The sequence below is a fragment of the Puma concolor genome, chromosome A1, assembly GCF_028749965.1.
Source record: "Puma concolor isolate L17-30 chromosome A1, mPumCon1.1.hap2, whole genome shotgun sequence".
Taxonomy (NCBI): domain Eukaryota; kingdom Metazoa; phylum Chordata; class Mammalia; order Carnivora; family Felidae; genus Puma; species Puma concolor.
The window spans coordinates 51,899,332-51,912,595 of NC_141667.1; the positions used below are offsets into that span (position 1 = coordinate 51,899,332).

A 13,264-nucleotide genomic window follows, 5' to 3' on the forward strand; every position below is an offset into this window, starting at 1 on the left:
ATGAAAACTGTTTTGATCTAGCAATGGACCCCTTTGAAAGGCACACTTTGAGAATCATTGGAGAGAAAATTTTATTTTGGACAGGGTTTATGCTTCAGGATTCCTTTATACATTGTTAGCATAAGAGGTCAGAGTGACGGAGTAAATGGAACAGCTTGGAGACGACCTTTTTGCCGCAGGTGCTGAGTAATGCGGCTCTCGCCGTAACCCAAGATGGTAACTTCCGCCTGCGTTTCAGTCCGTACAATGGCGTCACACACCGCGACAGCGACGTGCTTTCTCCCTGAGGGTGCCACTACATTTCCCAGGATGCTTTGCTAACAGTGATGCCATTGGTTGGCGCCGACGGAAGTGCACTTGGCTGAACGGAAATAGAAGATTTTAGAGGCTGGGAAGGTGAGGACGAGAGGAGCTGGGGAGCTGTGAGTGCCACCTGGGGCTGTCCGCTTAAGGCGTGGGGGACTCAGAGAACAAACTGTTGGGAAGCGTAGGGTGGCCTCTTCTTAACCCCGGGGACTCAAACTCCTGCATTCTTCCACTAGACCTGGAAGCAGGGGAAACAAAACTGTGTGTGGAGGCTAAGTCTTAGTATTAAGGTCTTGTTTTTTGAAGTTTTCTTGGGACGAGCTGGGACGAATTCGGGCTCTTGTCGCGACACAAGGGGCGTTGGCGTGATTTTGCTGTGACCAGAGGGGTGAGGGGTGGAGCTGCTGACGGTGTGACTCAGCTTATACAGCAGTGGTTCTCAATTGGCTGTACAATAGAATCACCTGGGATGCCTTTTTTTTTTTTTTTTTTTTTAAAATACGAGTATCCTGGGCCTACGCCAGACGCCAAAATCAGAATCTGTGGAGGATAAGATCTGGGTAGCAGTACTTGCTAAAGCGTCCCAAGTATTATTGTGTTTAGCCAAGGTTGAGAACCACTCTTTTCGTGCCTGAGTCCTGATTAGGACCAGCTGCGCCACGATTTCCTTTACACTATAACCTGCGTGGGCTCTACAGCGCGCACTTGGGTGAATTTGACAATCGCTGTTTTGGCACTGATTGCATTTTAAGCACCGTCAGATACTTATTCTTGAGCTTCGTATCGTGGTGCTGGAAAGGCCCGTATTTTTATTTTTATTATTTTATTTTATTTTATTTTATTTTTTTACGACCTGGCTATTCGTTCTGAATAAAGGTTAGGGGCGTTTCATTTTTCTTACTTTTGTTTTAGCTTATGCCTATTTTTTACAACCCTGACAAAATTTGAGCAGTGGAAAAAGGAAGAGTCACATTAAAATCGTTCTCTTTTGTTGCTTATATGAAGTTCTGAAAGGGGTGTCAGTTAAAATGATGTTTGGCATTATTTATGGGTTTATAACCAAATTTTTCTTTATAATAATTTCAATGAAAGGAAGTTAAGGTGTGTTTGGGGGTTTTGATGTATAAATTTGTTTAGGTGTAATAGGTAGGATCTTTTTTTAATACAGGTTTCCCCTGCTGTCTCAAAAGTTGAGCGTTTATCAAACCTTTCCTGAGCCAAAATGGCATAAGATAAAGATTATCCACACACCCACCACCCCCTGCCTTCCAAAAGGTCGAGTTATACCAGTTTGCTTTTACAAAGACCTGCATTAATATTTACATGTTTTCACTAAAAGAAATCTGAAGGGGATTTTCACTTTTACGAAAAGAGCTATTGCCATGCTAATGTACCATGCTAATGTTAAAAGCGAAGTGGCATAAGGAAGACTTTTGGAAAGTGGTGGATACCTGTATAAGCACCATTACCTAACATATTTTCTCTTTTCCCAGAACTTCAGCTTCACCTTCCTCACTGATCCAGCATGGGGGAGAAGTCAGAAAACTGTAGGGTTCCAGAGGATCTTTTCAATGGTTTGAAAGTTACAGATCCCCAGGAAGCAGAGTGTGCTAGCCCTCCAGTTTCTAATACCAAAGATCACCATTTCCAGAGCAAGTTGCTCAAGGATGTTGAAGCCCATCCCCAGGAGGACCAGGGAGAAGAGGAGTGTTTTCATGACCCTAGCACCTCATTTGAAAAGGAGGAGCCAGGAGTGGACAGGGTTGAGAACAAACCTGATGATAATGTGAATTCCTCTGAACTAGATGAAGAATACCTAATAGAACTGGAAAAAAACATGCCAGATGAAGAGAAACAGGTAAATATTTATTGTGCACTATCTGCCATGATAAACTGCTTTTTAAAATGAATAAATGTGTTTGATACTGTATCACAGATTGGGTCATCTGTGCTGAAAGAGTTACTTGCTCATCTGTGTCCTTATTGCTTTAGTAGTGATGGAGCTGAAATAAATCAGTTAGCACGGAGTGTGTCTGCTTAACAGATTTCCTTTTTTTTTTCCTTTTTTTTTTTGGTCAACTTTGAGTTCTTCTGTTTGCCTCATATAATATTATAACATCTGTATATACCTTTTAGCTTTTTTTTTTTTAATGGCCTTTTTGGTGGTTGGCTGCTGAAATTCCTGTAAGGGACGTTTTTTGGTTAGACTTTAGAATTATGGTATGCTGCTTATTTGTATTAATCCCTTGATAGCAAAAAAAAAAAAAAAAAAATGACTGCCTGAATATTCTGGTGGTGGTTTGGTTGCAGAGGGCAGTGACTCGGCCCTGTATTGTTTACATAACATTCTTGAGAAATAGACTTGTATATGATAGTAGTTATCATTTGTTAAGCACCTATAATTTGCCAGCCACTAAACTTAGAAAGTTGTGTTTTCATGTCATCTTTACAACACACCTATGAAACATATACTGTTAGCATTTCCCATAAGAGAACAGAACTTAGTAACTTGCCCAAGATCACACATGTAATAAATGGCAGAACTGATTCTCAAACCCAGGTCTGATTCCAAAGTATAATGTAGCATTTAATAACAAAAACAGCTGTCTTTCTACAAAGCAAATACACTAATACAATGTACATTTTCCTGCTTCTTTGCCCCTGGGCCACATCCTTAACTGGGCAAGCCTTCACTTTTGGAGACAGAAGTCTTGGTATCCTCCACATATCCTTCCTTCTCATCTCCTAATCGAGGTCATCTGAAGAATTACCATAATATCTGAGTTCCTCGTCTGCAAGGAACTTGAATGAGATTTGTAGCTTAGGCTTCTGAACAACTCACTCACTGAACAGGTTATGATACATTGGTAGTGGGCAGGGATTCTGAATGTGCACTGTAACGGTGGGAATTGGGAAGTAATGTGACATGGAGCATCTTGTCTCTCCTTGGGCGTTTTTCATTATTAAGTCTATTGGTTTTATTTTATTTTTTATTTTTTTGAGAGAGAGTATGTGCACACCCATGCAAGTGGGGAAAAGGGCAGAGAGAATCTTAAGCAGGCTTCATGCTGTCAGAGCCTGATATGGGGTTCCATCCCACAACCGTGAGATTGTGACCTGAGCCAAAATCAAGAGTCAGACGCTTAACTGCCTGAGCCACCCACACACCCCAAGTCTATTAGTTTTAACATGCATGTGTTAGCTTTTGTGCTAGTGTGATAGGATAAAATAACAATGGCTTAGAAGAGAAGGACAAACGGCAAAATGAACCAATTTCATAAACTACCTCAGCAGAAATGGCTCGGAAAATTAAATCACATACTGTTCAATAATTAGGGAAATGATTTTCCAGAAAGTGTTTGATTCATATCACAGGTGCAGGCTTTTTAGAAGCATTGATTAAATGTCTGTGTTAAAATGTTAGCAATGCCTTTCTGATACCTTAATGTGTTTTACCCTGATGGTGAATTTTCTACTGTGCCATTGGTTTGACAGTTGTGTGATTTGACTCGAGATGTTACATACTCTGCCTCCCATTCCCAATTTAGTAAAACTTTGTGTCTCCTGGCCAGGAATCACATTTTAAGTTCTATAAATATTTAAAACAATTACTTTTATTGCCTCTAAGTTGAATATTCTAAATGGCACAATGACTTTTAAACTTTTTTCTTCCTTTTAAAAGTTAAGATATAACTTACATATAGTGAAACTGTTTACATTCTGTGTCCAGTTCAGTGAGTCTTGACAACTGTATGCACCTGTATAACTCACACACTTATTAGCATCCAGAACATAACCATCATTCTAGAAACTCCCATTGTGTGCATCACCACTCATTCTGTCCCTGCACCCCCACCAACCCAGGGACCCACTGCTCTGGTTCCTATTCCATAGGTTGGTTTTTTCCTATTCTAGACTTTTGTGTAAATATAATCACTTTTCAGATATAAACATTTTGTATTTTATATTTGTGTATCAACTTGTATGTTTTTGTAGCTTAATTTGAAAATTTGTAACAATATCTCTTAGAAACAGCATGCTGTGGTGATAGCCATTGTTATTTTATAGAAATGTAAACCATTAATTCCACTAAGGAAACAACCTCCAAGAGTGCAGACTACCTTTACCTAATTGTGGTACTACTCTCTTGGGTATTTTTCTGGTGTTTTGATAAATATCTTTATGAAATTATTAGGAAACCAGCAAAACAGATGAAGAAATCTCTCTTCACTGCACACATGGTTTGCTTTTATAGGTCACTAGGAACAAGATACCTTTAAACTTGATTCTCTTAAAATAGAGTTGAGATAATTCAACGACAACAAAATAAACACAAATTGCCAAAAAATGTGAACAGATTTTTAGCCTCACTAATAGTGTTTAAGTGCAGATTAAAACATTACGTCTCGATTTATCTGATGTCAGCAATGAGAGGACATAAAGAGTGCTTGTGCTAATTTTGGGAGTTTAAAGTGCTATGTCATTTCTGTGGGATATAGGTATCACATTTTTAATATGAATATTTCTTTAGACTAAGGCTATCAATAGAACCTTTTGCAATGATGGGAATGTTCTATGTATACTCTGTTCAGTATGGTAGCTACTGGCCATGATCAACCACATTTTAATAGTCATCAGCTGTGGAGCATTTGAAATGTGGCTAGTAGAGATGAGGAACTGAATTTTACAATTTTTAGTCATTTATTTTAAGGAAGTTATTAGAGATGTGTACAGATGTATACATAAAGATGTGTCACAACATCATTCATAATTTTGAACATTAGAAATGATGTTCAACAGAGGGTATTACTTTAAACAGTTTTGCCATTTTTATGCAGTAGCATGTAATGCAGTCATTAAAAAGAAAGATAAATCTTAATATTGATGTGGAAAAAATACCTGTTAATTGAACTAAGCAGGTGTGATAATATGGCTTATAATAACAATTATGTACTTGGGTTTGTCCCAGTTCCTAGCAGAGTTCCTAAACCCTTGGAATTTCCTAATAAGAAATAAGGGTGTGTTTTGTTATTTATAACCAGCCCCTTTCAACCACACACATAGGAGCTTTCCAAAAATCACCTCAAGAATGAGGTCTGGTTGTCAGAGTTTGGAGCTTTCAGCCCCACCTCTGGGGAGGGGACAGAGGCTGGAGGTTGAGTTAATCACTAGTGACCAATGATTTGACCAGTGGTGCTTATGTACTGAAACCTACATTAAAACCCCAGGGACACCTGGGTGGCTCAGTTAAGCGCTCAGGTCATGATCTCACAGGTTGTGAGTTCGAGCCCTGCGTCGGGCTCTGTGCTGACATTGCAAAGCCTGGAGCCCACTTCGAGTTCTGTGTCTCCCTCTCTCTCTAACCTCTGTCATCCTCTCTCTCTGTCTCTCAAAAGTAAATATTTTTTAAAAATTAAAAAATCCATTTTAGTACTATGAGTGTGCAGATAGAATTGAAGTCTGCCTTAAATCTTCAGGAAAAGACCATCTAATTCTAAAAGTAGCATGCAGTATCAGTCATAGTAACAGCCATGTGCTAGACTAAATAAAATACCCTAATATTGTGCACTTACCAAAGTACTCAGCTAGTTTTGTTTTGTTCTTTTTTTTTTTTTTTTTTTTTTAATGTTTATACTTTTGAGAAAGACAGCACAAGCAGGGGAGGGCAGAGAGGGAGGGACACACGGAATCCGAAGCCGACTACAGGCTCAGAGCTGTCAGCACAGAGCCCGGCACAGGGCTCAAATCCCCAAACCATAAGATCATGACCTGAGCTGAAGTCAGACGCCTAACTAACTGAGCCACCCAAGGGCTCCTGTTTTGTTTTGTTCTTTGATCCTAGGTATCTAATTCTTGTCTTCATAGAACATTAAAGAAAATCTGTGTTTTGCTGTCAGCAGAAATGAATGTGTTCACACTAAAATATAAGTTACTAACCTTCATTATATAACAAAACTAAACAGTGGGGGAAATTTGGAGGGACTTAATGGAAGTTACTTCATTTGATTTTATAAATATTAAAATATTTGGGTATCTCTTAAGCTTAATGATGATACAAATTTCTATGCTGTTCACTCAGTTCAACCTCATTTGAAAGTATTTAAATCAGAGTACATTTAAATATTTATTTTCTTTATTTGGTTCATAGACACTTGAGTTTTCTTCTTACCCCCTTTTTCTTAGGAAAAGAACCTCAAGCAATTAGCAAATTCTAAATCCTATTGATGAAAAGTTGGGCTTTCTATGATGTAATAAGAGATATGAGATATCTATTTATGGCTGGGTAGGACCAGAAATGCACTTTTGCAGAATGTTTAAACCTGTTTGCTATAATATGGAACAGAAACAGGTATCCTTCTTAGTCTGTCTAGCACTGGTTAAAGTTTTTCTCAGGAAGTCTTTCATATTATAACTGTTCACTATCTTTTTCTTATAGCATCATCATTTTCCTTTTTGTGGAGTGAAAATTGGAGTAGCTACTAAATATATTAAGGGTAATCCTCCAGAAAGGCACTAGGAGATGTTTTAGTCACAACAACTTCCATTTGGTTTTGGAAGTTGTTAACATAGCATAATCGATGTTTTTAAATCAAACAAACTGATGGGGCACCTGGATGGCTCAGTCTGTTGAGCATCCAACTTCGGCTCAGGTCATGATCTCGCGGTCTGTGAGTTTGAGCCCCACGTCGGGGTCTGTGCTGACAGCTCAGAGCTTGGAGCCTGCTTCAGATTCTGTCTCCCTCTCTCTCTGTCCCTCCCCCGCTCATGCTCTGTTTCTCACTCTGTCAAAAATAAATAACATTAAAAAATAAATAAACAAACTGAGTATAACTACGATTTGTACTTGAAACTTATGTTCTGGCATTTGAATAAAACAAAAGTACTCAATGAAAAAAAAATTTTAAACAAAAGGGTTCAGAGAGCTTCTGAATTGGGTGAACATGTAGAGGTGCAAGGAGGGTGACATACTCAGCATGGAAGCTCAGTGCCCCTTCCTGCATACCGTCTCTTCTGTCTGCCTGTGCCCAGAGTTAGTCTTTTTTTTTTTTAATTTTTTTTAATGTTTGTTTATTTTTGAAGGGGAGAGAGACAGAGCATGAGCAGGGGAGGGGCAGAGAGAGGAGGGAGACACAGAATTCAAAGCAGGCTCCAGGCTGTGAGCTGTCAGCACAGAGACCGACGTGGGGCTTGAACTCACAAGCCGTGAGATCATGACCTGAGCCGAAGTTGGACGCTTAACCGACTGAGCCACCCAGGGGCCCCAGAGTTACAGTCTTTAGAATAAAACAGTAATCTAGTAAGTGAACTGTTTTCTTGAGTTCTGGGAGTCTCTTTAGCAAATTAATTGCAGCTGAGGAGGAAGTCATGGGAACTTCCAGTTTATAGCCCAAGGGTCAAAAGCAGAGGTGACAACCTTGACTGGCAGTTGGCATCTGAAGTAGGGGTGGGGTTGGGGGCAAGTCCTTAATTTGTGGGATCTGATGCATCTCCAGGTGGAGTGTGTCCAAAGTGAGTGAAAACGCAGGGCAGCATCTGGTGTCTGCTGTAGAGTTGGAGTTGTTAGTGCAGGGGAAACTCCTACACGTCTGGTCACAGAAGTGTTCGGTGTGTTGGCAGGAGAGGAGACACACAAGAGGTGTTTTCCCTTTACAGCAGGTTATAGAATAGTCCATGATGATTCCTTTTGAGTTAACCTGTGTAAAAATGTGTTCAGACGTGAAAGTTTGGAAGGATACAGGGTGTGATTATTGGGAAATTTTCATTTATGTTTAATATACTTTTTTGAAGTATAGTTGACATACAGAGTTCTATTAGGTTTAGGTGGACAACGTAGTGATTTAACAGTTCCACACATTACTCAGTTCTTGCCATGGTAGTGCTTACCGGTAAGTCTGTCAGCATACAAAGTTATTACGGTATTATTGACTGTATTCCCTATGCTGTGCTTTTCATCCCTGTGACTTATTTTATAACTGGAAGTTTGAACCTCTTAATCCCCTTCACCTGTTTTATTCTCTACTTTTTTTTTTATACGTAAGTGCACATCACATTTATAATCAACAACACAAGTAATTCCATTTTGAGAATATAAATAAAAATTGATTCTTTACCACCAGCATGGACTTTTTACCAGAGCACAGAAAGCTGACCTTTGAGGATTTGGAAAGAAATGCTATTATAGGATCTGTGTATGTTTCTCTTCAGGTAGAATCAAGTATCGATAGCTAAAGCCTGTTATTCAAGCTGACTTGACTTGCCCTGTGGCTGAGAAGATAATCCAGGCTCCATTGGAGTTCCAGTTCTCAGCAGAACTCCTAAATCAGTAATGGAGAAGGGGAGGGAGAGGAGGCAAAAACAAGAGTAATGGAGGAAGAAGGCAGCTAAGATTTTTAAAAACAGGCAAAATCTTTTAAGGAAAGCACTGTGTGTGTGTGTGTGTGTGTGTGTGTGTGTGTGTCAGCAGTATATCTTAAGTATTTGTGAAAACCTAAATGTTGACATGACTATCCAGAGGAATGGGATTTTAGCACACATTTGAGATGTACTGGAACTGTGAAGCAAATAAGTGCTTCTCAAAGGTGTGGCTGATGTAAAGGACAAATCTGGTAGCAGATGAGAATTGTTGTTATGATATTATGATACAAAGATGCTTTATAGTATCAGAACCTATAGAACATACTGCATAGGGCTGATCCTGTGAGAAAATCACCTTTTATGGGCTACTTGTCACAGTGGAGTTTAGTCGTATGTAAATTCCCTAGATAATCCTTATGCGCTCACTGAAGTTTGAAGACCACTGTCTTAAGGCCTTGCACATCATCTTCCTTCACTCAATAGCTGTTGAATAAATACTATGATTATCTCTCCCGTGAAGGTCAGTAATTGATCTTACGAGTTACAGAGAGTTTATCTCATTCATTTATTCCAGAAATACTTGGATTTCTTCCACATGCCACGAATTGTTTGAAGCCCTTAGGGATACAGTGGTAAACAGGATGAGAGGGTTTCTCTTCTCTCCTAGCTGCTATATGCTAGGTGGGAGGTATAAAAAATTTTTAAGATGAAGTGATGTAGGGGTGGGGTTGGAAGGATGGGGAGGACCACTTTAGATTGGCTGGTCAGGAAAAGCCTTCTCTGGAGAGGTTGTAGATCAGCAAAGACTTGGAGGGAAAAAGTCAAATGTGTGACAATCAGAGAGGGAAATGTTCCATGCAATGGGGCAAAGTAGTATACAGCATGATTTCTTAGCTTCAGCTACTGGGTGGATGGTGATTCCATTTACAAATATGGAGAAGATGAAGGGACTTAGAGTTCATTAGGGCTCTAGTGATGTAATTCTTGCTATAAATGAAAAGTTTATTTGTAAGCCAAAGTGCAGAGGTAGTTACTTTAATGGGTTGGCTCCCTCCTACCAGTTGTTTGCCCATGGTATTCATTTGTAAATAGGTACACCCATAGATCCATTTAAGTACAGAAGTCTGTGTTCGGTAAATGTGGACTCAGAGCACAAGATTTCTGGGATTTTAAAGTGTATTTTGAGAGGAAGAGAAAGAGTGAGCGAAAGAGCTCTTGGGGGATGGGGGTGGGTCAGAGAGAGAATACGAAGCAGACTCCATGCTGCCTGACATGGGGCTTGAACTCACGAACCATGAGATCTTGACCTGAGCTGAAACCAAGAGTCGGGTGCTTAACCGACTGAGCCACCCAGGCACCCCAAGATTTCTGGGATTTTAAAACATTTTCCTTAGGCTCTGAAGACATAAAGGATTATTCTTTCCTTCAAGACTTTATCTCTAGCCAGAGACCATTATTGAAGTATTGTTTGGAACAGAAGTTCTTCATCAGTTATTGCCCTCTCATTTTTCCTTAATCTCACAGTACTTAATCCTTTTGATTTCCATGTTTCTGCCTTCTCATTGCATTATTTTCATAATTGTTATCAATGGTGCTGTAGCAGTGGGCCTGTTTGCAGGGAACATTCTTCTGGTTGCTTCCAGAAAGTTTTCAGTAACTTTTCTATAGTGGCCTGCATATTCTGTTAACCTTATGACAAAACTCTTTCTGATTTGTTTTTTCCTTTTTAATGGGCATCCTTTTGAATTAAGGTTGCCATATTTATTAATTTCTTAAAGTTTACTAGTATTGGATTTAACGAACACTGTTAACAAATGATTAAATAAAATCCTAGAATTTAAGAATTGGAAAGACCTTAGATTTCTGATCCTGAGTTTAAGTCAGGGGAAATAACTTTTCCAAAATTTTTACTCCCAAAACATTTGGAAGTTAGTGGGATAATTTTAGATTGTTTGCTGATGAAACAGTTAAAGTGGCATTCAGCGTTCCTTGTGTTTATTAAGGAAGATCACTTTATGTAGATCAATGGTTCTCAAACTGTATAGTGCCTAAGAGTCACAGGAAATCTTTAATCATGCAAAGCCCTGAGAAGTGTGTGATAGCACAGACTTGTGAGGTGGCAGCCAGGAATCTGCTTTAACAAACATCTCCAGGTCATTTTGTTATAGGTAGAACTGTGGTCACTCTTTGGGAGACAGAAAGCCAGATTAACAAATACGACCAAGCTTCCAAAACGCAAGTATAACCAGTATACTGACTGCATCTCACATCAGAAGAGTTGACTCATGGGATGTTTTTCTTTTATCTTCCTCTTTGCTCAGGTTCTATAAAAGGTTTGTTGGGCTGAATTTAAACAGTACTAAAATAAGGAAATTTATTTCTATTAAATTGAATTTTGGGAAATAGAACTTTCTGAACTAAGAAACAAGGAAATATTTCCAAGATTAGTTCCTTATAGGTCAGTCATCTATCCTGAGAAAGATAAGACTTAGTGAGAGGTCACATTCTCACTACAGCTCAAATCCAGAGAACCTCCCTCCAGACTCCCTAGAAGACTTCTAAAAGTAACTTGTGGAAAAAACAAATATGTCTGTATGTGTGAAGCAAATGATGTCTGATTTCAAAGAAAACAAAACTGAAGCTGGTCTTTCTTTTTAATGATAAAGGAATCCCTTCAGGATCATTTGTAGGATGGGTGTCTCCAGTCCTTTCAGTGTGTAGTTGTTCCACCCCACCTAGATAAGACTGAAGCAGCAATGGTACTTGTGCCTCCATTTTCCAACCCTTTAGTAAGTGTGTGGCTTTTTTAACCTTCTCTTTGACCATTATGTGATCTTTGAACACAGTGCTTGACTTAAAAGTTTATTTTATAGCAATTACTTTACAAAACTGCAGGGGGAAGCAGAGACCTGCTGATAGATTTACAGTATGGAAATTAACCTGCTGGTGTGAATCTCTTGATTTTCTCCTTGTTATCTATTAAATCTATGATCATTGCAGGATCGTTAAATGAATTTTTTAAATGTATTTAATGCAAGTTTTTTATCATTTGATAGAAGGAGTATATATAAGCTCCAAATTGTTTCTTTTGTATTCACTGATCTTAAGAATAGGGAATAAAAAAAAAAAAAAAAGAATAGGGAATATTCCTAGCTAGCACTGAAAAGGTGGTTGTTTCATGATTAATAAGGGAATTAAGGAGCACCTTCTGACATTTGCGAGTTTACACCAAAATTAAAGTTGTATCAACTTAAATTCTCTAGGATTTGAGTTACAGTTGGAAAGCTATTCCTCACAATGAGATTAAAGAGGAATTCACCTGTATCTTCTTCCAATACTTATATGGTTTCACTTTTTATATTTAGATCTCCAGTCTACTTGGAGTTTGCTCTTGTGTAAGATGCAACATATATTCTAGTTTTGTCTTTTTCCAAATGACTACCAAGTTGTCCTAGCACCATTTTTAAAAGTCTACTCTTGCCTCAATGATTTGATTAAATTTTAATATCAACTCAGACTGAGTTTGTATTTTTTTTTCCAAATGCTCACCTTCCACCTGTTAAATTATCAGTTAAAACCTAACTTAGTTTATAGTGGTATCATTAATCAAAGTAACCACATTTAGACATGGGTTAGATCACCGTTGAAAGATCTCAGTAGCAATGAAATATTTTTTTTTAATTTTTTTAATGTTTATTTATTTTGGGGAGAGGGAGAGCAGGGGAGTGGTAGAGAGAGAGGGAGACACAGAATCCAAAGCAGGCTCCAGGCTCTTGGCTGTCAGCACAGAGCCCGACGCGGGGCTCAAACCCACAAACCATGAGATCATGACCTGAGCTGAAGTCAGACGCTTCATGGACTGAGCCACCCAGGCGCCCCTCAGTGGTGATGAAATTTAAAAATAACTGCAGAGCAGCACCTGGGTGGCTCAGTCTGTGAACTGTCTGACTTGATTTTTGGCTCAGGTCATGATCTCATGATCATGAGATCGAGCCCTGTGTCGGGCTCCGTGATGGGCGTGGAGCCTGCTTAAGATTCTCTCTCTCCTTCTCCCTCTGCTCCTCCCCACCTCAAAAAATAAGAAATAACTAGATAATTGATTAGTTTAAAAGTATAAAATGTTTGTTGGGATTGTGTTTTGCAATATAATACTTCAAAGTTGTTTTGTCTTTAAGAAAATACAGTTCTCTCTATTCTGTGAAATTCTTTTACCCTATAATCCGAGAACATTGTTCCCTGGAAAATAGAATAAAATAAGATCCTAGCATACCTATATTTGTGAAGGCAAAGCATAGATTTTAAACATTTGCAAACTAGGGGCGCCTGGGTGGCGCAGTCGGTTAAGCGTCCGACTTCAGCCAGGTCACGATCTCGCGATCCGTGAGTTCGAGCCCCGCGTCGGGCTCTGGGCTGATGGCTCAGAGCCTGGAGCCTGTTTCCGATTCTGTGTCTCCCTCTCTCTCTGCCCCTCCCCCGTTCATGCTCTGTCTCTCTCTGTCCCAAAAATAAATAAACGTTGAAAAAAAAAATTAAAAAAAAAAAAAACATTTGCAAACTGAATTAGTCTGTCTGCAAAGAACTCATTTTGCTAATTCAGTGGAAA

The 13,264-nt window shown here is 39.0% G+C and overlaps 1 protein-coding gene across 2 annotated transcripts in view; it reads left to right on the plus strand.

The window, feature by feature from the left end:
- Positions 1 to 277: 277 nt before the first annotated feature.
- TTC1 (tetratricopeptide repeat domain 1) overlaps positions 278 to 13,264 on the plus strand; it is a 47,002-nt gene continuing 34,015 nt past the window's right edge. Inside the window, exons 1-2 of one of the 2 annotated variants that reach the window (XM_025923516.2) lie at positions 278 to 396; positions 1,800 to 2,164. In XM_025923516.2, the coding sequence (XP_025779301.1) occupies positions 1,832 to 2,164 (333 nt within the window). In that variant the 5' untranslated portion in view covers positions 278 to 396; positions 1,800 to 1,831. Of the gene's footprint in view, positions 423 to 1,799; positions 2,165 to 13,264 lie in introns of both variants that reach the window. The other variant, XM_025923515.2, reaches the window with a different exon arrangement.